We start from the raw sequence: 24,699 nt of genomic DNA, 5'->3' as shown, positions 1-24,699 counted from the left end.
GTTGAATATACAGTATATATACATATACGAGTAAACGATATTGATATCTATACACTAACGACTCAGCGTCGCGAAGTTCTTGGATATTATACTGTTTTACTTTTTGTTTGTACAATTCAGTGCAGTTGTGGCCCTCTTGCGTAGTACGCTTGCATCGATTTTGGGGATATACATTTAGTATGTACATACCACCTGTTCATATACAGATGGATATAGTTTGGTGCCGCTAAGTTGGGGGGTCGTGGCGAGGAAGCGGGTCCAGTTCCGGTTCATATTCGTTGTGTTCATATGGACGTGGCTTTGGAGATGGGATATCTAGGACTATCTGTCTAAGACAACCAAAACGATCTAGTAGCTTGGACTTGACGACTGGGAATGTACAGGGGTGGATATCTTAGGGCTAGGGGCGAGGTATCTCTACCAAAGGCTAAGCTATGACTAGTTATTGAACCAAACTACTTATACACAAGTAATAATACGCTTCGATTCGTATAACAGTTACGTCAATTGGCCAATTGTATTGCATGTTTAGTTCTTAGTTCTACTTAATGATAAAGAAAATACGTAAAACTTTATAGTACAATTTAAAAGCTATGACTGACCTACGTGTGTCTCGATCAATGGTCCTAAGTTACTTGAATAAGCTATATTCATATGATAACGCTAATGCTATATTATGTTCGCAACTAAGCTGAAGCACGCGACGGCAGCAATGAAATACAATGCCTACAAAGCTTCTTGAATATATCGTTATTGCAGTAGAGCTGATTGGTCTATATAATTTACTTTAACTTTACGTTACATTTAGGCAACAATATGAGTAGATAGGGACATTGATATAGATATATATATATATATATATTTATTGGGTAGATAGGGACATACATACATATGTAGGAGTAAAACATCAACATTAACAGGCAGCAGAAAATTTACAGAACTGGCCGGTATAACACTTAGCATGGCGCTGCCCTCGGCGCAATGTGAGCGATTCGGCTTGGACGGATAGTAGCGTTTAACACACACATATTGAGCGAAAGAAAACCACGTACACCCATAGATACACACGCACATGTATGGCTTAAATATCGATATATGTTTAGAACACAAAAATTGAAAAGACGGTGATTAATAACATTGCTCGGATATGTGTTTTGTGTGTGTATAACAGTTTTCGGTAGGGAACTAAGCGCTTTGCCAACGAAGTTTGCGATTGCTGCTAGACCCTAAAGGCTTCCAAACCCATTATGTAAAGATGGTTGTAGACGGTGCAGTATTTAGGCTTGTGAAAACTCCATCTCAAATAACACATCTAACGCCGCCACTGCACCGTGTACAACCAGCTGAAGGAGGCGGTATAACACTTTTTTTAAAGCATTGAAGTTTTAAGAGCTTCAAAGGAGAAGTTAGTTTGTTAGTGAAGCCACAACATTTAACGGATTTATAGTTATCGCATAGTATTGCATGGTTACTTGGCACACATACACACACACTCACTCGCACACACACACACATATAGACAACAGAGAATGCGAATGAGGGAAAGCTACACAGAGAGAAACATATATAGAGGGTTTGACTGCGATCGAGGAGAACGATCGGAATAGAGAGCGAGAAATACACAGACAGATATGGAAATAAAGACAGAGAGAGATAGAGAGAGAGAGGCTGTGGTGGACGCTACTTACTTTCATGCCCTCCCAGCGCGAAACTGCCCGCAGAGGTCGCAGGGCGCGCAGAGTTCGCATCGAGCGAAAGGCGGGCACATCGTCGGCCCCGGACCAGACCGCGGCCAAATTAATTAGCGACAGCTAGATGGGCGATTTAGATTGGCGGGTAACTCAAAACGAAACTCAAAGTTGGATAAGCTAAGTATGTCTACAGGGATGGTCTATGGTCTAGGCACTTATCGTTCTAAGCTATGGTGAGTAACTAAGCTAACCTATGTTTATCGAACAAACTGTTTACTCTTTACGGTTTACTGTTTACTATTTACTGGTTCGTTGGTATATCATACAATGGTTCTCAATATACAGTTTAGATACAGACTCGGGGTGATCTGGTTTCTCAAAAAGACTGTCATACTGTCCTAAGCAGCACACAGTGACGGGGATTGGCTGGGATGGGGCATAACTGAAAAGTCTTAATTCGTCTTCAATTCAATTAATTCGGTCCTGGGTCAGTCTTGCGATAGGCTTGTGGTTTAGGTTGAGTTTTTCACGTTCAGAATAAGTTCGGCAAACAAAACAGAGAGGTCCGAAAGCAGAAAGGGGAGCGATCTAGTTGGGTAACCGGTGGACTTACCATGACAATCACGAAATCGAGCCAACACCACGCGTTGGTGAAGTACACTTTGAATCCGAGCGCCAACCACTTGATTAACATTTCCAAGAAGAATATAACCGTAAATATTCTGTCCATATAGTATAAAATATCCTGCAGTATGGGTCTTTGTGGCAGGTGTACATCTTCTAATGCCTGTTCCGGTTCAAAGAAGGATTGCGGTTTCGTTGATTCGTTGTTAAGTTGTTTCGTTGGTGTTGCGTATTCATAGAAGAAACACATGGACATTTACATAGACGTTATAGAGTGGTTAGGAGAGTATGAGGTAACATTAGACGGGTACGAGTATAACAATTATCTAGAAGCAATATAAGAAGCTATATAACATTAATGAGTATTAAAATGGTAGTAAAAGCATTGCTGCACTGCTGTACAACAGTCGGCTTTTCCTTGGTTTTTTCTGATCTTCTTCTTGGGCGGACAAATTAAAGTCAAACGCAATTAAAGAAAAATTTTCAAAGAAATTGAAGACAAAATTCTTGAAATGATACGCACAAAGCGTCTACATCTAGTTCTATATCGAATGTCTAAGTAAACATCTAGGTCTAACGCTAATCGCTCTACTGGAAAGTCAAGCAGAGATGCCTGACTCAAAAGTTTGCGAGCTTACGCGGAGACACAAGCCGTTTGACAGGAATGTGCCTAGGCATAAGAGGCAAACCTATTTAAGCTACTTGTATATAATCTTCTGTCGTTTTAAGATACTGGGGTATAATATTCAATTTTTAAGGTGGTTAAGGCCGATGGAAAGTCTTGAAAAGCTTTGTATTGGAACGCAAAGCAAGCATTGCCATCGGCTTGGGGTAATCGAAAATAAAAACTCTGATCCAATTAGAAATGGTCTACGCTAAACTATGCTAAACTGGGTAGAGTCTGGGATCGAACTGAAAAGTGGGTCGGGTGGGGGTTGAATGAAGCAATCAACTTTGGTAAAGTTTAAGCATGGCTTGAGTAACTACATTTTCAATTGTTTTGCTGATTTTGAATGGTTTGTTTTTTGATTTTTTAATTGAATTGGTTAATTTAGTGATCTGTTGCAAGCTACGATTTGCGTTTTTAGCACGTAAAAAAGCAAATGACAGAAATTTGCAACAATCTAAATGGCAAACAATAGTCTCGAGTCTGGTTTAGAGTCTTTTGAATTGTATTTTTAAGTTTGTTTTTGGTTTTTTTGATAAATTTAATTTAATTAAATTTTGTAGTTGACTTACCAAAGCTAAGCTACTCATTAAAATCATAGTGATAACAGCTGTTTCAAAATATTTATTTTCAATTAATTGAAAAGTTTTCAGTCGTAAATTGCCCCATCCTTGCCAGAACGGCGAGTCATCGTCACCGGCTAAGATCGGAAATTTCTTATAGTACGAATCGGGGCAGCAATCAGCTGGATATTCATCGAGTATATCCTCGTCGTGTGCATGAATAATGATATCACCGTCGAGCGGGCCCTCCTCGCATTCGCCCTCCTCGTCCAGTTCCTCGTCGAGACCTAAATCCTCCTTGCTGGCGTCGCGCTTCTCCTCGCCCTCCATCGTCTCGGCGCTGCCCTTGTGGCTCTCGTCCTTGAATGGTCGATTCTTATGGCTACCATATGAGTTAATGCTGGCAGTGTCGTCGTCCTGTAAGGACAAACCTCTATGGTTTAGCTCGTGTTCCAGTCTATTGTCTTGGTGGTTAATTGAGTTGCCAATCATCTGTATAGTTATAGTTATAGTTATACATATATATATTTATATATATCGGTATATATTTTTTTGTTTTTGGTATTGTTTTTTTTTTTAGCGAGATTTCAGTTCATGTGTTTCAGTTTTTGGTTTTCAGTTGGTTGGGTTCAGTTGGTTGGATTGGTTGGTTGAGTTTTTATCATTTTTGTTTTTGGTAAATTCGGTATTTTTTTATTGATTGGGTGGTGGAATACACACACATAACAGTACACATATAGACAGTTATATGTTATAAGAAAAAAAGTGACAATTTAATGAACGAAAAAGAGAAACGAATAAATAATGTAAATCAATTTTTAGTCGTTACGAAAATATTCTATATAATAACAAAGTATTTAGGAGGAGTAGTAGCGGTAGTAGTTGTAGTTATACATATAGTATGGGGTGTGGGATCGGGTTCGGGATATCACAAATCAATACATACGAGAATGTATCGGGAACTTGAGCTCGAATACCAAATGGCAGCCAAACTCAAGCTCCAGTTCAAGTTAAAGTTCAATTGTTCAATTCGATTGCTTGCGATCCGCACTGGAATGGATTGTATTTACCGTTGCGTTATTTAGATATTTGGATTTCTTCGGCTTGTTGTTCTTCATGTCGCCGTGTATCGTGAACTCCATGCCATCCCCGATGGCCACCTCCAGTTGCGTCTGTTCCTTGATTCCCTTCTTGATCAGGCCATCGGCGAGGATCTCGTCGTGCCCCAGCTCCAGTTCGTTGTCACCATGCTCTGCAGATATACAACGACAAACGCCTTTGCCTTTCGTATCCCATATTCGATCGTAATAGGTTTATAGATAGTGTTTACATAATCGGTTCGATATATACATATGTAACGTAACAGAGGTATGGCATATATATATATAGAGTTGTACGGATGGGCAATGACGATTGTTGATCGGTTATCGATTGTTGGGAAATCATAAGAGCGAAACGAATTCATAATTCATACAAGCAGTTGCCGTTCGCATTAAAGTTGTTGTTGTTGTTGGTTGTTTGTCGATCGTTTTTGTTGATTTGATATTGATTTTTTTTTTCATAAAATTTGATTTAAATTGAATTGATTTGAGTCGATTTGGGAAGAGTCGAGATTCGATTTGGTTTAAGCGTTGTTCGTTACGTCGGCCAATGCAATACGATTCAAGTTTGGGTTTGTTTTTGAATTTTTTTGATTTTTTGTTTCGAAAATCAGGACAAGTTATTATAAATGAAAAGAATGAAGATAGATATTACGGTTAATTCTTATTATTGGGGTCAAATCGATAAGGACACACAAATGGAACACAAAACACATTTAATCAGCGTATCCGCGGTTCGTTTAGTGGTGTCAGTGGTTCATATTGAATGTATTTTATTTCGTATATCGTGTCGTGTGTTCTGTTGGTAAGTTGGTTGGGTGGATGTTAGTGTCTGGGAGGGAACGAAGGAGGTGGAACGCTCACAACACAACAGCGAACAACACAAATCGCAAAATGATCAATGAACTCAATAAACTAGTGAGCAAAACGTAACTAAGGCGTTTTCACTAGTCAGCATCAATGGGCAAGCAGTTTGCACAGCTTGCCATCACTGTAGAGAACTGAACTAAAGTGTTTCCACTAGTTGGCATCAATGGCTGGTACACGGTTTTCACTGCATTCGCAATACTGATGCCGACTAATGAACGTAACTGATCGATTAAATGAATAAGCTGGTGGGCCGTAATTAACCAAAGTGTTCCCACTAGCCGGCATCAGTTAGAACAAGCTGCTTTCACTTCCAAACTGATCCACAGCTAGTGGAAGGAAGTTAAGATGATGGATGATTCGAGTTGCTAAAGTTTAAACTAAAATCCATACATATTACTAGTACACAGACAGTAAATCGAACAAATAAAAATTAAATATCGAGAGTAAGAAAAGTTCATAACACTATGAAGGATCAAATCCACTGTTTTACTTTCAATTTATATAATTCCATATTACAATGTGAGTCTAATACTGTTTTCGCATATTTTTAATTCGATTCGATAATGACAGCTAGACACATAATTCAATTTGCCATTTGGGAATTTCTTTTGAAATCAATCTCTTTTCTTTCGTCACGGCCAATCAATCTCCGCTGCGAGTCTAGCAAGGAATATTGAATATGCAAATGTACAAGGATGTTGGGGAGTGGTTGTTGTGAAACCAAAACCAAAACCATTAACCTAAATCCGAAAACAAAAGGTGAGGTAAAACAAGGCTTACTAACTTTAAGCTAGATTCAAAGAACTCAACTAAATTTATAAATATTCAATTGCTAACAGTATTGACGACGAGGATCAAACTAGTTTATAAAATGTTTAGAAACTTTAATAATACATATGTATCTAAGGAAAATACGTATACGAGTACAATACTTGGTTTTTGGTTTTACTGATACTGTTACTTTTTTCGGTTCAGCTAAATACAGACTATCTAAGTAATGCTAAAGATTATGACGGATACGGTTAAGGTTACGATTTGTTTTAGTCGTTTGTTGGGTATGATGTGATCGGAAATGACACGGCGTGGCACAGTTCCCTCAGCGCGACTCAAACGCTGACTGGCCGCATAGGTCGGAGTCGGAGGAGGTCTGAGGTCACAGGTCAGAGGTCTGAGGATCAGTGACCGGCTGAAGAACAACAACACTTAGGTTCAAATCGAACGGGAACCGATACGAAAAAACCAAAGAAATGGAAGCAATCGCAATATCTCGATCGACATGAATACCACGATGAGACTTTTGGCTTTATAGATACATGTTCTGGTGAGTGGTTAGAATGGCTGAGGCTGAGGTCGAGGTTAAAGGTTACAGTTCTAGGTCTAGGGGGGAGAGTTATACTTGAAACTAACTAAAGAGAATTTGCAAATTGTCAGCTAAGAACGTATTTTTAGTTCGGGGGGTTTTCTTTTACAGAATGCGAATTGGGTTTCGATTTTTGTATTTGATTTAGTTACTGATATTGGTTTTAGATCGATTACGTAATTCAATTACTGGCCAATAGTGAGTTGAAGTTAACGTTAACGGTATACGCAATTATATCGTTGGCAATATACGAGTATTACGAGTATCATATAATTAAAAGTAGTTTAGTAATTGGAAAACAAGTGGATAAAAACCTTCGCTCCAAATCCAACTGATCTGGTTGGTCCTCTCACCTGATGGTTGATCACTTATTTGATTTGTCAATTTGTTACGTATTAACTTGAAACAATCAGCAATATTACGCTTAACCCAACTTTTAAATCGGCCAATTCGATTGAAGGCCTCGGCTATTTTATTCGTATCGTTATCGGCAGTCGGTGCTGATAAGCTAGATGAGCCAAAATTGGACAAAAGCAAGGCTAAGAAAAGGTTAAGTACCTGAAATGAAAGGTCATCGATTAGCCACTAGCTTTATACATGCTTGTTGATAACGATGCAGCAGAGGATACGATTGATACGAAATGATGCTTAAAACTGGTCTTAGACGGTAAACCAACTGCGGATGCTACTGATTAAAAGTACAAGTCCAGCTTTAATACCACGTTTCCTGTTGCATTGCTCATAACTTGATCTAGCTGTCGATTATTTCGATTACTCACCACAAGATTGCCGATGACAACGGTGGCCAAGAAGAAGGGAATGCACGAGACATCGCCCACATACATGCAGTCCCACATGGACTCGATCCACTCTCCACAGAGCACACGGAACACGATCATAAAGCTGTGCATAAAGTCGGTGAAGTTCCAGCGCGGCAGGTCGCCATCCGGGAAGCGGTCCTTGTGATCTGACGAAGGATATTATCGTTATTATCGCTCCTTGTTTTTTTTGCATTATTTTATTTATATTTTTGGGAGTATTTGGACATAGTTTCAATAGGTGATTTTTTTGTTTCGGTTTGGTGTTAAGCCACATACAAAAGCGTGTGCAAAAAGTGTTCAGCGCAGCGGGCACTCACAAAAAAGGTGAGATGCCAGAAAATTCGTACACAGAAAACACAAAAATAAAATAAAAAACAGAAAACCGAAAATGGTGGCTCAAAAGTATCGCACGCCTCATCACCATCAACGTCATGATTTGTTTTTCAGGCTAGAGCTACGAAAGTGTGTAGCTAGGTTGCGCTTGCGTTCGCATATACATAATACTTAGGAAGGAAAAAATTAAATAGACGAGCTTGGAGTAAATTAGCTAGGAGAAAAGATAGTTTCCGCCAACGCCATCGCTGGCTGGCCAGTACTTACGGAAGACACGGGCACTTGGAACTCTCTCGATCGAATGGAATTCAAGCTCCAAGTAAATCATAAGGCCGTTCGTATAGTCGCTGGAGATCGACTATTGAGTGGGGTAGTGTTTTTTTACTCGGACCAGACTGATGAGTTAAGCAGACCGCAAAACTAACGATAACTCATTGGTGTATAATAAATGAAAAGGTAGCTTGGTACGATGGATTTGCAGATAATATCCTTGCAGGAATCCAAATAGATGATCGACTTAAAAGATTCAAAGTCCATTGGAATCCCTTTTATGCGTAAAACTGAGCTTGGTGAACACAAACAACGCAATACATACAGACAGGTGAGGCTTAATACTTTGGGGATACAGTGATTCCCATGACACTTAGACAATATACACGAATACAAATACGAATACTGAACATAAAAGGCCGAAACAGAATTAGAATCTTAAACAGAAACACACACATCACATCGAATAAAGACTTGTATGAGAGTTGGGGATGCGCTTGATCTTGCACTTACCATGATAATTCTTTCCGAACAGTTGCATTCCCATCACCGCAAAGATGAAGATGATAATGCAAAGTACAAATGTCAGATTACCCAAAGCGCCCATGGTGCGTCCCATAATCGAAATGAGTAAATTAAGTGTTGGCCAAGACTTGGCCAATTTAAATACACGCAGCTGCAGTTTGCGAATTCGATTTGATTTGATTTTGTATTTTTTGGGGGATCATTCACAGTTCAATTGGCAATTGGTGTATGGGAAGTTCGATTCGATTTGATTCGATTGGTTATCGAGCATGTTGATTATTTGATTAGGGTTCGGTTCGATTTGATTCGATTTGTTTTATTTGATTTTATTTGAAAGCCGGGCAAAGCATTAGGAAAATATAGTGGAAAAAAGTTGTATTTAGGTTATGTAGAATTATTCCAAAAAACAATCGATTTAAAAGTTAATGTAAAATATCATTTTATGTCACCGATGGTTCGTGCACAGCTATCATCATTTCTGTGCACGATGGAACCCCATACATAAGTAGTTGCTATATTTATATACAGATTTTGTCATTCTTACTTAGGCTTAGGCTATGCCTAATGGTTTATTTCCGGGTCTATAGAAGGTGTCTTATGAGTTGTAACATAACATTCGCTTAAAATGCGTTAAGAATCTCTCTAGAAAAAAAGGACATAGTCCGGGCAAGATTTTCCGCAATAATTTGACTTTTAGTTGGCAGCAAAAGCAGAATCTTAAGAAATATACTAAAATCAAACCAAAGTGTGGTAAACTTAAGAAAAACCGTGCCCAAAAGCGTGGCTCTCTGAACGAGTTCTCGGATTAGGCGAATTCTTGGTCTTACGTAGGTGTAGTTTTAAGACTATAGCTAAGAAGTAATATGTATTTAGTAGGAGCGTATATGTAGAGTCAAAAAACGTATGTAAGTTGAAAAAGTTGGAATCAAAAAGGTTGAGAAAGGTTGCACTAAGAAAATAGTTTCATTGCACGCTAGAACTTTGCTTTGAATTCGAGGTCTTTGGATTTTCGAAATTGGGGGATCTAGGAGGGATCAGGAGCTTCGGAGGAGGATCTAGGAGTTCTCCTAAAGTACCTGTGTAGTTCTTGCCAAACAGCTGCATGCCCATGACCGCGAATATGAAGATAATAATGCACAGGACGAAAGTCAGATTGCCCAGGGCGCCGACAGTGCGGCCCATAATCGATATGAGCAAATTCAGTGTCGGCCAGGACTTGGCCAGCTTGAAAACACGCAGCTGCAAATTGGCAGGGCAAAGGAAAGGAAAGGGGTTTATATATAGGCGAGCACGAGTACGAGTTCGGGTTAGACACACGATTGCTTCGGTAGCACGGGATCGCGTTAGAACACGTTATTCAGAACCTGCTGGGGTTAGAGGTTAGAGTCGCAAGATCTTAGGTCTAACTTAGGACTAGGCTAGGGATGGAGGATGTTTGGTCCTTTTCGAAACGCAATGGAACGGAGGCTTACCAATCGAAACGAACGCAAGACGGACAGACCCTGGACGCCCTCGAGACCCAGCTCCAAAAGCGATAGGGCCACGATGATGAAGTCGAAGATGTTCCAGCCCTCCTGGAAATAGTACTTGGGGCTCATGGCCATCAGCTTCATGGTGGCCTCGATGGCGAAGGTGGCCGTGAAGAACTAGGAGGTTCGAAAGATATATATATGAGGATTGGGACTGTTTAAGTCATAGCCCTTACATAGTTGCCACTCTTGAGCACGCGCTCCATCTCCTTGTTCATATCGTGGTGATCCATCGCCATGAACATCGTGTTCACCACAATGCACAGCGTGATGAAGAGCTCGACGAAGGGATCGAAGACGATTAGCGAGACCCACTCCTGAAATTTCAACCAAACCCAGCAACAGTCCCACACACAAAACACATCGATGCCCTTTAGGATCACTTCGAGTGCCTTGTCTTTGAACGTTGGCCCGTCCTCGTCATCGTCCTCTGTTGGAAAATAGTAAACGGAGACTGAACCATACAAAAATTTGTTATTAGTGGTGATTTGACCAACTTTGACTCAGCCAGATTGCTTTTACTTTAGTTAGATTTTCATTTGTTTTTCATTTCATTGAATTTCTTTTGTTTTGGTTTGCTGTTTTTATTTGGTTATCTTGTTGAAGCTCATTGCATTGGATATTATTCGTTAAGCGGTTCAAACGGTTCAAAGTTTGTGTCTTGTGTGAGAGAGGCTTTGGCTTTGAGATACTGATTGTCAATTCTTGCTTTGCACATTGCACATTACGAAAACAAAAGTTTGTAGGTAGGATTGCAAATTTCATTTTAGTTGAAAGGTACGATATATCTTAACTCAACTGAACTACTTGGCGGAAACTGATTGATGTTCCTGTGTAAAGCTGACAAGGTAGCAATTTATGTTAATACTAAACAACTATCCACCTTAATAATATAACTATAACAACAAAAATGAGCAGTTATAGCTGTCATTATAAAACTAAAAGTAATATTTGAAATAAAAAGGAGCTGGAAGCTAAAGTCCTTCGTCGCGAATGTTTAATATTAATAAGCAATAACACATTCTTGAGGGGTAAAATAAAAAAATATCTTCGTGTAAAAATAGCTAAATATTTCACTTAATAAATGCGATCAAATATTATCGACCTTTTGCCAGCCTTACATCAAGAATATCTTCACTTTGGTTCCCGAAAGTTCTACCGTCAATTTGGTATTCAGCTACTTAATATCTGATTTTCTCTACTAAAAGCTGAAAGTCTATATGCGATTCTATGTGTTCTGATAACTAAATACTGTATAACTTTGGGATATCGGCTGGGTTTACTTCCTCCGTTCATCGGAACCACTCTGAAAAGTCAAAATGTATACTACTCGAATCATATTCCAATACAATCGTTGCTCGACACTTCAATTACCAGTTAAATTAGCTCTAAGCATATAATATATATATTTCATAATCATGGAAATCATTAGATAATAGTGAATGTGATTGTTCTAAATAATGCTCTACTTACTGTTCAACAAACAAGCATGCTCTAGCATTAACAAATATACTATTTATTTTTATTTTTAGACCAAAATGCAAAATAACTACGAAATATGACAAAAATACTAAAAAAAAAGGAAACCTCTAATATTTGGCCAGGAATTGTCTGAAATATTGGAAATATACAGGTAACTAATTAAGGCATGCACTAAAAAAAAAGGTAACGAAAGGTAGTACACATAGGCATTGTAACCAACATAGGAAGAAAACCGAATTTCGCGATTTTCTTGCTTTCTTATAGGTATCTTCGAAACTTTCTTTCGAAACGTATGTGTCAAGCTGAGCCTCTCTAAAGAGCAGCCTTCGGGACGTCACAGCTGGCGGGAATGTGTGAGTAGGAGTTTCGTCACCTCTCTGGCTGCTCAGTGTGTGTGTTACTGTTTAAGGTGTTTCTGTGTGGGTGAGAGCATCAGCAGCGTGCGAAATGCGAAAGCTTTGAGTTCAAGAGAGTAGAGAAAGTCGGTGAGAGAGGCCTTGCTCTCCCGCTGCAGGCGTGTGTAGGTGTGTTTGTGAGGAAACAACTCTAATTATATACGTGTGGCTGTTTGGCTGTGTGTGTGTGGCTAGCAGGCAGCTTTCTTTTTGACGGACTTTTTTTAATGTTTGTAAACATTTGTTGTATAGGTTTTGGCATATTTTTTGCTTTTTTTGCTTGTTCGCTTTCTTCTGTTAGCATCAACGGCATTAAATAAAATGGACGAGTCAAAGAAGTCATTCATTGGAGTATATATATATATAAATGGAATTATATGCATAGGTATATATATAAAATATGTTTGCTTGAATAGGTTTTTTATATCCCAGGATAGAGGAATGGAAAATATTTATATATATTTCTATGCACACGAAAGTAGAGATAGAATGCAGAACAGAACACAAAGGAAAATGCAATGGGGGAAATAGATATTTAAAAAATGGTCACGCGGTTGGGCTAATTCGGCCATACACTATCAGTAATCAGTTATCAACTATCAATCGACGGATGCACGGGATGCACAGGAAGCAGGCCGCATGCGGGCTCTAGGAGCAGGACCCCCGGTCATTCGTTTCAGTCATCAATCTATCAATCAGTCAGGGGTCTCGGACAGGCGGGGGTCACAAAACGCATGCGAACCGATAAAATCAAAACATGACCGCAATCAAAATGCAAAATGAAATGCATAAACCATGAGCGGGAAAATTAAATTAAATCGACAACGGGCGAGACAGCCAAATTGGCCAAGTCAATGAAACTGTCACTCCTTTGGTTTTTATATTCATTTTTTGACAAGAAACCTGGGCTGGAGATGATCTTAAGCTATGCTGGTTTTTGTAAAGCCAAAAATGTAAATTATTTAAAAGAGGAGATTGTCGGGGAAAATCGACTGGCAATCTTTAGTCCCCGCGCTCTCGCAAGGCTGTTAACAATATTGTAAGTATTTACATGAAACGAACGAAACAGGAAACGGAAACCAAAATCGAACAATGCACATGTAAGGGTTAACGCAAAAGAGACGACGATCGATATCGATTGGGATGCAAAAATGTACAGAATGAACGGAATGGAGATTAATCGATAGTAAACAGTTACAGTTATCGGCAGGCATGTATCAATCCACTTACCACCGCGATCGCTTGCCCGACTGTGCCGACCAGCGGCCTGTTCGATGATGTCATTCAGGACCATCACATCTGAAAAGCGCAAGAATAGAAAGAAGGGGATGTGTTATTGAAACTATCGAAAAAATTACATTCTTCCATTTTGAACGTTTGCTAACAAAGTCTTTTGAGAGTTATTACCACCAATATAAAATCTCACTCTAAAGAAATTTTTGTAAAGTATTCAAATGTTTTTTAGGGGTACATTAGGATTTCATGGGATTCCGATTTTTGAAAAATACTGATTTTTAGTGGTTTTTCCGGCTTAGTTTCGCCAAATACCGACTGTTTTAAAAAGCTTGCTACATTTGTTAACGTTTCCTATTATTTTTTGGGAAAATGTTTTCTCATTTTTAATAGGAGTTTAGATGTCCTACCTTTCATGTCGACCACCGTTTGTGTCTGGACGGGCTCGATAAAAGGATTGTCATGATGTTTAATCTTGCCAGCTTCGTCCGTGCACTCCAGACCGATTTCCTGAAATTATCGAAAACAATCGATCAATCGAGGGATAAGAAGACAATCTAAAGGGTCTTACGAAGTCGCGATGCTCGAGCTTGTGGTTGGTGTCCAGGCAGGTGGTGCCGCCATTGGTGGCGCCCACTGATTGATTGCGTGTGTTGCGGTTGCGCAATTTGCTCTCCTTGGTCATTGTGCTGACGCCCATGACGGCCATGCCGCCGAGTAGATCGCCATGTGAGGTATACGATATTCGGGACTGATGCGAGGTATACGATGAGTGCCGAGAGCCTGCAAGCGAAGTGGATTGTTGTGAGATGGCATTGAGGAAGGGAATGAAGAGAGAGGAAACCCCACCTAGATTGCCATAGTACACGGGCACAATGATGGCCCCATTCTCCTCGGACATCGGGGTGACGGCATTCGAGTCGTCGGCATAGGGCAGGTGCTGCTGGGCGTCCTGATATGTTGACAGTACCAACGGCTTGCGATCGCTACCGGGTATACCAAAGCGGCCACGTCCGTTCCGTATCGTGTACTGATCATGGTTACGGGGTAACAGGGTTAGGATCGGTTAGTTCATCGGCTTAAACACCCTGGCATCCACAGGCACACTGGCGCACAGTCACACACGCACCACTCGCGCATTCAGTGAAGCCACATAGCATATGTATATTATATATATTTTGATATTTAGTCGTAATCAGTAATTACAAAGTAGTAACACAGTAGAGGGCAGTAGTAGGAGTAGGTATTAGGTGGTATTTGCCAAGAGTGGTGATAGTTATGACGCGGGGTAAATCTTTCGGCCTATTGGTCTGTTCTTTTCTAACAGAAAGACTCGTTAACGATGGGATTGAAATGAGCAATCATAGGCAATAATAATAAATTAAGATCGGAAGAATAAATCAAATGAGCTTTCGAAGAAATCGGTTCAGGTAGTATCGAATGTATCTGAGCTGAATCCGGGTAGTTGCAGTGGTAACTTCCTTATATATAGGACACGGACCACAGACAGATTTTGGAATGTAACTCAGTGTGTGACGTTCGCTATTGTTATATAAGTATGTGATTTTTTTGGTTGTTTTGCTGATATATAGACATTTTTACACAGATACTTACAGTTAACAAATAAAGAGTAATAAAGAAATTAAAAAAAAATAAAGGAAAAAAGAAGGCAAAACGATTATAAGAATGCACATTGAGACATGAAAGTGAAGGTGAACGTGAGCGTGGCCGTGATCGTGACAGTGAGTTGCGACTATGGCAGTGACCGTGTGTAACAGTGACCGTGAGATGAGTGACATCCGGACGAGAACTGTTCCCATCGAAGCCCACTGCTGAGATCAAGCTAACCAGAGTCTGGTGTACAGGTGTACAAAGGAACAGAGGACAGGCACACAGAGACAGACACACTTACAACCGAGTACAGTAAAGAGCAGTACAGTTAGTTAGACGACTATACGTTTTAGATGGATATGCACGATATAGTATATATAACAGTATATATATAGGGGGTTATGAGATACAGCGATACACAAAACAAGGCCAAACAAGGAAACAATTACCGAAGAGTAGGAAACCATAAAACATGTAGACAGTAATAGACGATTAGGTGAGTATGGCAAATGGTTATGTTATGGTAATGCAAATGCGAAAGCTTATCGATATGACTAGGTGCTCGAATGCACATATGACTCTCAGATATCTAAAGATGTTCGGGCATTACGGAGTATTACAGATGTTTATCGGGTGCTACGCTAACTAGTCGCTTATATGGGAGATGATCCGAAGTCTTCGTTCAGTGTTGTGAATGGAAACCGTTTCGAAAACTATATGTTCTAAACGGTGTACGGTAGCAACTGCCTACGAGATACTTTGGTTACTTGGCTAAGACTAGGACGGTGAGCCTCAGATGGTCGACGGGTGTAGTGATTTGTGATGATCTATGGCCAATTCCATGGTTCGGGGATTGAGTACTTATCGACTGGGACTGGCTGATGATGGGGGTGTACGTGTGTGACGCAAATCCGTGGAGGTGTATCTGTGTTAGTGGACGGTGTATCTGTGTGAGGTGTCACTGGGTGTGTCTGGTATGTTCGAGAGTGTGTGTGTGTGTTGGGCGCTTACCTTGTGAGAACTACGTGATCCCCTGCGTATGTTAAACGGTGAACCAGGTAAGGATAAGGATGTCTAAGTTTTGTTTTTTTTTCGGTTCGTTTTCATTTTTTTCATTTGTTGTACAAACAAAGTATAAATAGAAGAAGAAAAAGAAAAATGAATCAAATAAAATATATATATTCCTCGATTGCGGTTTTATTATCTATGGATAAATGTATATTTATAATTTGCACATTTTCTTTTCTTTGGTTTTGATATAAAATATTGGGTTGGTATTTCGGTTGTCTACGATTTAAAGGAAAAGTTATTACTTGGAGCGTTTAGTGGTGAGAATTCTTGTGTGTGTTTCTTGTGTATCTGTGTGTATACATATTGTGTCACTATGTTTATATGTATGTGTTCCTTTTAACATGATAAGGTAGCAACTATTTTACATTTTGTAGTTTTGTGAACGGTTGATTTGAGTTTTAAGTTTGTGGTGTGATTTCGGTTCTACTTCAGCGTAGCGTTTGATTAAAAGGATTAATTTAGCTATATATTTAAGGGTCGGGGTTGGAGAACGAAAAAACTGAAACGTTCTTAACAGGGTTATATACTCATACAGTTCTTAGATCAAGAATTATCAACCAACAAAAGAGAAAGCTTCAATGGAATAATACGGAAAACGAAAAGGTTAGAACAAACGTCGATCGGGAAATCGGTCCCATTGGCGGAATGGCCGGCTCCATAACGGTAACGAAAATAATCGAAAATCAGATCAAGTGTTAATCGATAAGTTCTACAATCAACTCTAGGCAAATCTCTTCCAAACTTCGTACGGATGCATTTCTAGTTTCAAATCACAACTCTACTGCGCTTTCGATCTCTTTTCGTTGCATACTCAGCGGGCATGGCAGGGGCGGCTAGCGGATCGAAAGTAAGGATATATAGTATCTACACGGTTTGTCTGGTCGGTTTTACATAGATCTTGGCTCTGCTGCGAGTCCTAGTCAGACTTTCTTTTTCTTTTAGGGGGTGTACGCGTGTTGTTTCTTGTCTGTGTGAGTTCGCTTGGTTAGTTTAACAGAGCGAGACAGAGAGAAATTTGGAGAGAGAAAGAGTGTGTGTGGGAGAGAGAGAGAGAAGGAGCGAGAGAGAGAGAGCAACCTACCTGAGGCAACGGGGGACTTATCGGTATACGATCAACGGTCAATCCCAAATAGTTTCTGCTCTCATCGAAAACTATCTGAGGCTGCCCTGAGCAAATCTGATGGTTGGTTAGAACGAGCTAGCGAGCGAGCGAGAGCGAGATAGCGATAGCGAGTTATCAATCAGTATATCGGTTAGGTATATATCGTGTGAAAAAGTGTCTTTCTTAGTGGTTCAAGGCAGTTCTTTGCTGTGTTAGCGGGATGATGACTCAAACGGAAGAAGCCGAGACGTTTTCAACATTCAAGAGTTTGCTGCTCAATAAAGGGAACCGCCGCATATCATCGGTTATTGGTTATCGGCTATCGCGAAAATCCTCGAATTGCGCGCGTGTTTGTGTATGTGTAGCTGTGCGGTAAAGCAAACGCTTGCCATATGCCAAAAAAGTTCGTGTGTCGTGAGCGGTATCTATATAGTTAGCTTAGCGAGAAAGAGAAAGATCGGTGATTATCGCAATTTGTTATCGCTTGCCCGATAGGTATTGTGATCGGTTCGATTCTTTTTGATTCAATTTGATTTTGCTCGATCTGGTGCTGATTGCACGAATGGCAACGTTCTCCAATCGATGGATTCTAATTTTCGGATTTCGTTTGTGGCGTGTGTCAACTGTTATAATTGTTATACACTTAAAGATGCTATAACGGTAAATGTAAGGTTCTATCAATGCATGCAATGTTTATGCAGCCACAGAAATTATCAAATCGGAAACTCTATCGTACAATATATCAACAAATATCGGAACAGAACGTTAACAGAAATTGAAACAAGAACTGGAACTCAACTTTAACTAAAAGAAAACATTGATCGTTGACCAGGGTCAGGGATCAAGGATAGCTCTTAAGCCGGTAAACCAAAACCATAACCGAAAATCAATTTAAACCGAAAACCAAAAAGCTGAGTGGTTTTTGTATGGGTTCAAAGCCTTTAAGCGCAGGTCTAATGGCCAAGCCACGCTGACGAATCTGAAGCCTATGATTCTTTTTGGTTCTTTTAGCTTGCATTGAAATGTCGGGCGTAGCAGGATGCAGTTCAAAGCCAATTATTAAAGAATCCATAATATATGTAGATAACGAGTTTTTCGATGTTACCTAAAGCATTCCGAGCAATGACCCAACCAAAATCGAAACCAAAACTATAAAAAAAAAACGAAATCACTCGAACTCAAGGACAAAACTTAAAACAAGATCGATATCTGAAGCTAGGCAAATGGAAAAAACATTTTCAAAAGCTCCTAAAATAGAACTACAAAACTGTCTGGGACTCTATGTCCCACCGAAACTCACGCACTCACGGGCACTCGCATGCACTTAAAGAACGGAAATCCAACAAAAAAAAACCAAATCGAATAAAATAAAAATATAAAGCAAAAGATAGTTATAGAGATAGGTAAAGATCGTAGTACATACATACATATCGACACGCACTAACACTATATCCATATACAGGTATGAAAGGATTAATATCTAGTTGCATGATCATACGGGTTAATTTTATACAGCATATAAGGCACGAAATGTACGATCCAATCAAAAGAGGGAGAGATCCAACAAAATGATCAACTAATTAAAGGAAAATCGACGAGAAACGATAAAAGAAATGATAGGCGAACCCAGGGTCGATAACAATGCAATGGCAATGGAACGGTAGCGGTAACGATAACTTTTACTGTAGCTCTAACTGTAGCTGTAGCGGCGACGCAATTTATCGATAGCTCATAGAAGGACACGAAGCTGCAACGCAAGCTGAAACTGGAGCCCAGTGATCGGTGATCGATAGGCGGCGATCGGAAGACGAGGAGACCCTTGCGGAGGAGTCGGTAACGAATAACGAATAAACGCAACGGAAAATCAACCTAATCGAGACCAAAAGCAACTGAAGGCAAAGGATATATGTAGATATTTATATGCTTCAGGCCATCGGGGCCAACCAAACACAAGTACAGTTAACACATCTAAGTCTAAAGACATTGGGTACAGTAGGGCCCAAAACGCAAAAGCCAAAACCGAAAAAGGTATTAACGGAAAGGAAGAGGAAAACGATAAAAGCCGAAACGGAATAGAGGAAAGATAACAACGGATACGGAAAAGGTAAAGGCAAAGGTAAAGGTAACTGTAAAGGTAAAGGAAACTCGTCAAATGGAACGAAACAGAACGGAACGGAACACAAAAAAGACTGGAATGGAAAGGAAGGTAAAGAATAATGCTGCGCCTGCGCTCGGAATACTTACCGTGCTCACTTTACGAACTTTGGTAGCTTGGTGTGCTGTGGTAGGTGCTGGTTGTCTTTGTATAACGCTCACCGACTCCGACTCCACCTCGACGCTGCGAATGGACATCTTCTCCTTGTTGTTGTCGTCGTTGCCCTTCTCGCCGCCAACGAAAAGCTCATAGCTGATGCACGAATACGTCGGACTCTTGGCCATCTCCGGATGCAGTGCAGCCTCTTCGGCGGCAGCCGCATCCGCTGCTGCCTGAGCCTGCGCATTGGCCCGCTCCTCCAGCTTGGCGGCTTTGGCGGCGGCAGCCTCCTCCGCTTCCTACAACAATTGTTATTGTAATTAGCCATTATGTACAGTCCCATCACTCCGCAATCTCACACAACCGGAGGTTCGGGGGTTTTTTCTTCTTTTTTTTTTGGGTTGGTGGACTGGTTGAGGTTTTTAAGGTTAGGGATCGGGTCTCTGGTCGAGGTGCGGAACTGGTACATACGAAAAGCAAAACTACGCTACTTTGATCGGTTATGTTTGATAGGTAAACAGATCAAATGAAATCATACAGTAAGGTGCTGTGCTGGGTCTTGAGGATCGTTTGTTTTTGGCATTGAATAGGGCTTTGGGTCTGGGTTTTGGTACTGGATTTGGGGCAGGATCTTATTTGATACATATTTATATATATATATATATAGTAGTATAGGTTGTGAGTAATTTGATTTCTTCTTTTGTTATTTTCGTTAATCGTTTGTGACTAGTGACAGGATCGGAACTAATGGTGCACTAAAATCATAAGTATATAGTAAGTAAGTACGAGTACATATATCTCCAAAGAGTTTACATACAAGATAAAATATATAAGTATACATGGAGAGAAAGAGAGAGTAAAGGGCAAGTTCCAGGAACTTTGAAAGCTAAATGGTTTGTGATTAAGACCAGGTCTTATAGCAGTTACTGATTCGAGATGACGGTATCAGACGGAACCGAGCTCGACACTTTATACAATGATTGAAAAGTACAGGAGAGATAGTAGTTTTGATAAGATGTTGCGATAGTTTGATTAAGTTTGATAGACAATTAGCTAAAGCATACTATATTAGGGCATACGATATACATACGAGTAGTCGATTCATATTCATATTCATATTCATATTGATATTCATATGGTACATACAAAAGAAAAAAGCAAGTCTGTTGTGGTTGTTGCTGTAGTCATTGGTACGGGTAGATATTCTCAATACTCGATCGAGTTCCCGCAGCAATCGAAATTGAAATTATCTACCATGTGTGTGGTATTGGTAATGGTGTATTTAGTTCGAGTTTTAAGTTCGTGGCTCTGTACTGTTCAATGTTCTCTGTCTGTACTTGTCCCACTGCATGGCACTTGCTGCTGCAGTTGCAGAGGCAGTTGCAGCCGCAGTTGCAGTTGCTGTTGCAGTTGTATGGGGCACTTGCAGTGGTCTGGGTGTCTACTTACACGTATCGCCTCCTCTTCGGCAGCCTCTTCTTCTTCGGCCTTCTTTTGCAATTCGTCATACGACATGGCAACAATGGCCAAAATCAAATTCACAAGATAGAATGAACCTAGGAAGATGATGACTATAAAGAACAGCATGTGCCATGGTCCGGCGGCGCGCAACACCAGCTGGTACAGGTCCTCCCAGAAGTCCTGTGTCATCAGCCGGAAGGCGGACAGGAAGGCCCAGCCGAACGAATCAAAGCTGGTGTAGCCGTAGTTCGGATTCGGCCCAAACCCCTGCAGGCACACGTAGTCGTCGTCGCATTGCCTGGGATCGCGTCGAATCAGATCGATAGGTTTGGATATCGGTTGGTGATCGATTGGTTCATGGAAAGAAAGGAAGAAACATCAGAATTTAGTTCAGTTCGGGCACGATACGAGGAATATTTTTTATAGTCGTTGAGAGGAAATCAAAGAAATTCCCTTTTCACTTTCACTCTAACATTATTGAGTGGTAAACAAAATTGGTATGTAGCTTGATCTTTAGAGCCCATGCGATCTCTTTTTAAGTTCTCTTATCGGACAAAATGCACAACTTACCCCGCGCCGGATATATTGCCGCACAGCGGAAATGAGATGCCCTCGTCCTCCGAGTACCAATTGGAGCTATTGCGATTGTGATAGTCCCAGTTCTCGTCAGTCAGGTTGCCCCAGGAGCCGTCCAGCGGGAACTTCTTGATGCACTTCTGCGTGAGCACGCCCATGTAGATCTGCAGGCCCATTAGCGCGAAGACCGAGAGGGAGAACATGGTGAGGATTATCACATCGCGCAGATTCTTCACCGATTCGATGACGGCGCCGACGATGGTCTTCAAGCCTGTTAGTTGAAAGGTTATGGTTTAATGGATTGGCACACGCTACTCCTATCACTCAGAGAGATAATGCAGTGTGGTAAAGGTCTTTCATAGTGATATTTCATACCTGGCACAATGGCTACGGTTTTAAGCGCTCGCAGCACCCTAAACGTTCGCAAGGCTGCTAGATTACCTAAATCTATACCCATGGTCACATAACTGCGGATTGGATATAGATTTCGATTTCGATTTCGTTGATCGATCGTCGATTGTCGGGGGCGTAATTTGATGGCAGGGTCGGCAGATACAGATACAGATACGGATATACACACAGAATGTCATCGAGTATTAGTAATTAGAGTGCTATAGGCATGCAATTAGGTATGGTTATTTATAGAATTTGCTTCGATTCGATCGGATTCGAATGCATTCGATATAATTACAAATGTTGTGGGTTCATTATTCTTTCGTTGTTCTTTACAAAGCAATTAAGGTAAATCAAACGAGTGTGTGGGTTTGTAAGCATGAATGAAGGGTTGGGAGTGTATGGAGTGTATGTATGTACGCCATTAGAAGCCCAAATGAATGCGAACATTGACATATGCCCGTAAACATAGGTACTAAAATAAATAAAGCTGCGGCCGGGCCAAGTTTATTACACATTTTGTAAATTAGCCTCACCTGGGCCACTTCCCACCCGTCCTGGGGGCCCACCGATCAATTTTCTCCCCGTGGCCGGCCATAAAAAAGCATATTAATAGAACCTGGTCCCCTCCGCCCGGGCCCCTCCTCAACCTGAAGTTCGCTGGTTCGCTGTGACCCGACGTACGTCATCCTTTGGGAATTCACGCCGGCGGGTGGGTGCACCACCTCCGGACTGAAAGTGCCACTAGCAACAGCGGTTCCATTTATTTTTCATGAATATATATCGATTTGTCTGCCATTGCGTGCACTGCTCTCGTATAATTGCCAGATTTTTGATAAAAAGTGGGGATAATATAGGGGCAGGGCTTGGAGATCACAGAGATCACTTGCTAAATTGTTTTAGGGCCTTGAGAGTGACTTACAATTTTGAATCAGATAAATAGTAAGCTTACGATTCTTAAAAAAATAAGAAATATTAGTAAGAATCATAAGTTAAAATTCTTCAAAGTAACGTTTAATATTTTTTAAAGTTACCTATTCGTAATATTTATTTACATATATGTAGGTGTAACATAAAATGTGCATTCTCTTACGATGATATTATTCGTTACTCATAAAAAAAGGGTGTTTTAAAATTGTCGAAAAAATGTAATACACAAAAAATGTAATAATATATAAAGCTTATATTATATGCTCGCATTCTCCTCCACTCAAAACTAATGCGCGAACCATTTTATTTTGTTTTAGGCAAAACATATTCGATATTAAATTTAAGTAGGCTTTTTTTTGTCGTTTTAACTGCCATTATACCTTCAAAGGCAAGCAGTGATTTTTGTCTCACACTTAAATTATTGATTTTACAAGCCACACACTATTTACCATCAAACGAGAAATTTTAAAGTAACGAAAAGTGATACAAATTGATGATTTTTTTGTGAGCATTAAGATTTGTGTGAAATGGCTTTCTGTCCCATCACCGGCGGTTTAATTCTGGATGCTCTTCGGGAGTCCCGTGAACCCGCGACTTTCCGCGATCTTTTAAAACACGTATCCGGCAATATTGATGTGAAGAGCAAAGATCTAAAGGACAACATAACGACTGGCACAAAGCTTGGCGTTGAGCGGGGATTCATAAAAAAGCGCGGACACCGATTCTTTATACAAGACGAGTTCTCAGACGAAAAAGTTAAAGCCGCCCTCGACATGGTTCTTAAAAAAGACAAAGAGCCAGCGTGCCCGAAGAATCTTCTTGACAAAATAACTAAGTGCCCAAAGAAGCAAATGTCCCAGAATCAAACTGGAAACTATTTGGAGGTTCTATCGTTTTCTGATGAAGATGATGCCATGATATTTAATATTTGCACAAGAGAAAAAACTGAATTGAGCTCTATGCATTCCAATGGCGTGAGTGATTCAAAGTCTTCGGATTTCTCTATAGAAAGCGAGGATTCGTGTTCAGGAGAAGGAGATATTCATATTTGTTGAGCAGGAAGATTTGAGGATGTCCGATTTCGGTGTAGAAACTAAAGAAAGTTGTCCCGAAGAAGGGGAAGTTATGTTAACTGATGAACAGAAAAATTCTACGTAGACAGATGTGCGGAAACGATATTGAGTAAAACGATTCCAGAATGTTAAGTACAAGTAAAAATGCAAATGAATGTGGCTCAACAGAAAAAGACTGTTCGTTTACTAAAGGATGACAATGATTCTTAAAGAGGACAGATATCAGTACAAAATCAGAGGAGAGGTAAGTTTTAAGTTGATAAAGCTCATTTGTTTCTTGATTGATAAACTATTTACCTCGGAAAATATAAAAGCTAAAGAGTTAAGATTAGGCATGTTGAATCTAGAGATTTTCGCGCAGCTCAAGTTTATTTAAGCGATGCACAAGAACCTCAAGAATCTGTATACCAACTTCCAACTTCGTAGTTTTAATGTCGGACAAACAGTGATCCTTATCAAGAATTTATGTAATATAAGGTGTAACACGCTTTTTTCTACTTGTAACTTACTTTTCGACAAATCTATTATACCCCCTTATACCATCTACGAGTAATGGGTATAAAAATATCCCGTTTTCCCATTAATCCTGCCAATTGGATGCGATTTGACAATGGTATAGGACCTATTTTTAAAACCCGACTTTCAAAAGAGAAGAAATTGAGTGGGGAAACGAGTGGCCTGCTTTTGGCAAATATTTCTCTCCGCCCGGGTGGAAAAAAGACAAAATAAAATATAAAACACGAATGCTTTAAGCCGGAGCTTTAA

General features: G+C 40.2%; 1 protein-coding gene across 50 annotated transcripts in view; it reads right to left on the bottom strand.

Moving 5' to 3' along the window:
* LOC108032991 (sodium channel protein para) overlaps positions 1–24,699 on the bottom strand; it is a 72,647-nt gene that overhangs the window by 22,790 nt on the left and 25,158 nt on the right. For 2 of the 50 annotated variants that reach the window (XM_050887125.1, XM_050887136.1), the window contains exons 9-25: positions 21,914–22,005; positions 21,533–21,809; positions 20,951–21,260; positions 19,492–19,800; positions 16,086–16,148; positions 14,313–14,493; positions 14,035–14,246; positions 13,874–13,973; positions 13,461–13,529; positions 10,530–10,807; positions 10,297–10,470; positions 9,901–10,063; positions 7,655–7,842; positions 7,190–7,433; positions 4,616–4,797; positions 3,555–4,037; positions 2,305–2,478 (exon numbers count right to left, since the gene is read on the bottom strand). In XM_050887125.1, the coding sequence (XP_050743082.1) occupies positions 2,305–2,478; positions 3,555–4,037; positions 4,616–4,797; positions 7,190–7,433; positions 7,655–7,842; positions 9,901–10,063; positions 10,297–10,470; positions 10,530–10,807; positions 13,461–13,529; positions 13,874–13,973; positions 14,035–14,246; positions 14,313–14,493; positions 16,086–16,148; positions 19,492–19,800; positions 20,951–21,260; positions 21,533–21,809; positions 21,914–22,005 (3,499 nt within the window). Of the gene's footprint in view, positions 1–2,304; positions 2,479–3,554; positions 4,038–4,615; positions 4,828–7,189; positions 7,434–7,654; positions 7,843–8,812; positions 8,976–9,900; positions 10,064–10,296; positions 10,471–10,529; positions 10,808–13,460; positions 13,530–13,873; positions 13,974–14,034; positions 14,247–14,312; positions 14,494–16,085; positions 16,149–19,491; positions 19,801–20,950; positions 21,261–21,532; positions 21,810–21,913; positions 22,006–24,699 lie in introns of all 50 variants that reach the window. The other 48 variants (XM_017107072.3, XM_044093347.2, XM_017107078.3 and 45 more) reach the window with 34 other exon arrangements.

This window comes from Drosophila biarmipes, chromosome X, assembly GCF_025231255.1.
Source record: "Drosophila biarmipes strain raj3 chromosome X, RU_DBia_V1.1, whole genome shotgun sequence".
Taxonomy (NCBI): Eukaryota; Metazoa; Arthropoda; class Insecta; order Diptera; family Drosophilidae; genus Drosophila; species Drosophila biarmipes.
The sequence above is the reverse complement of the archived record's forward strand: the minus strand, read 5'-3'. Positions and strand labels throughout refer to the sequence as shown.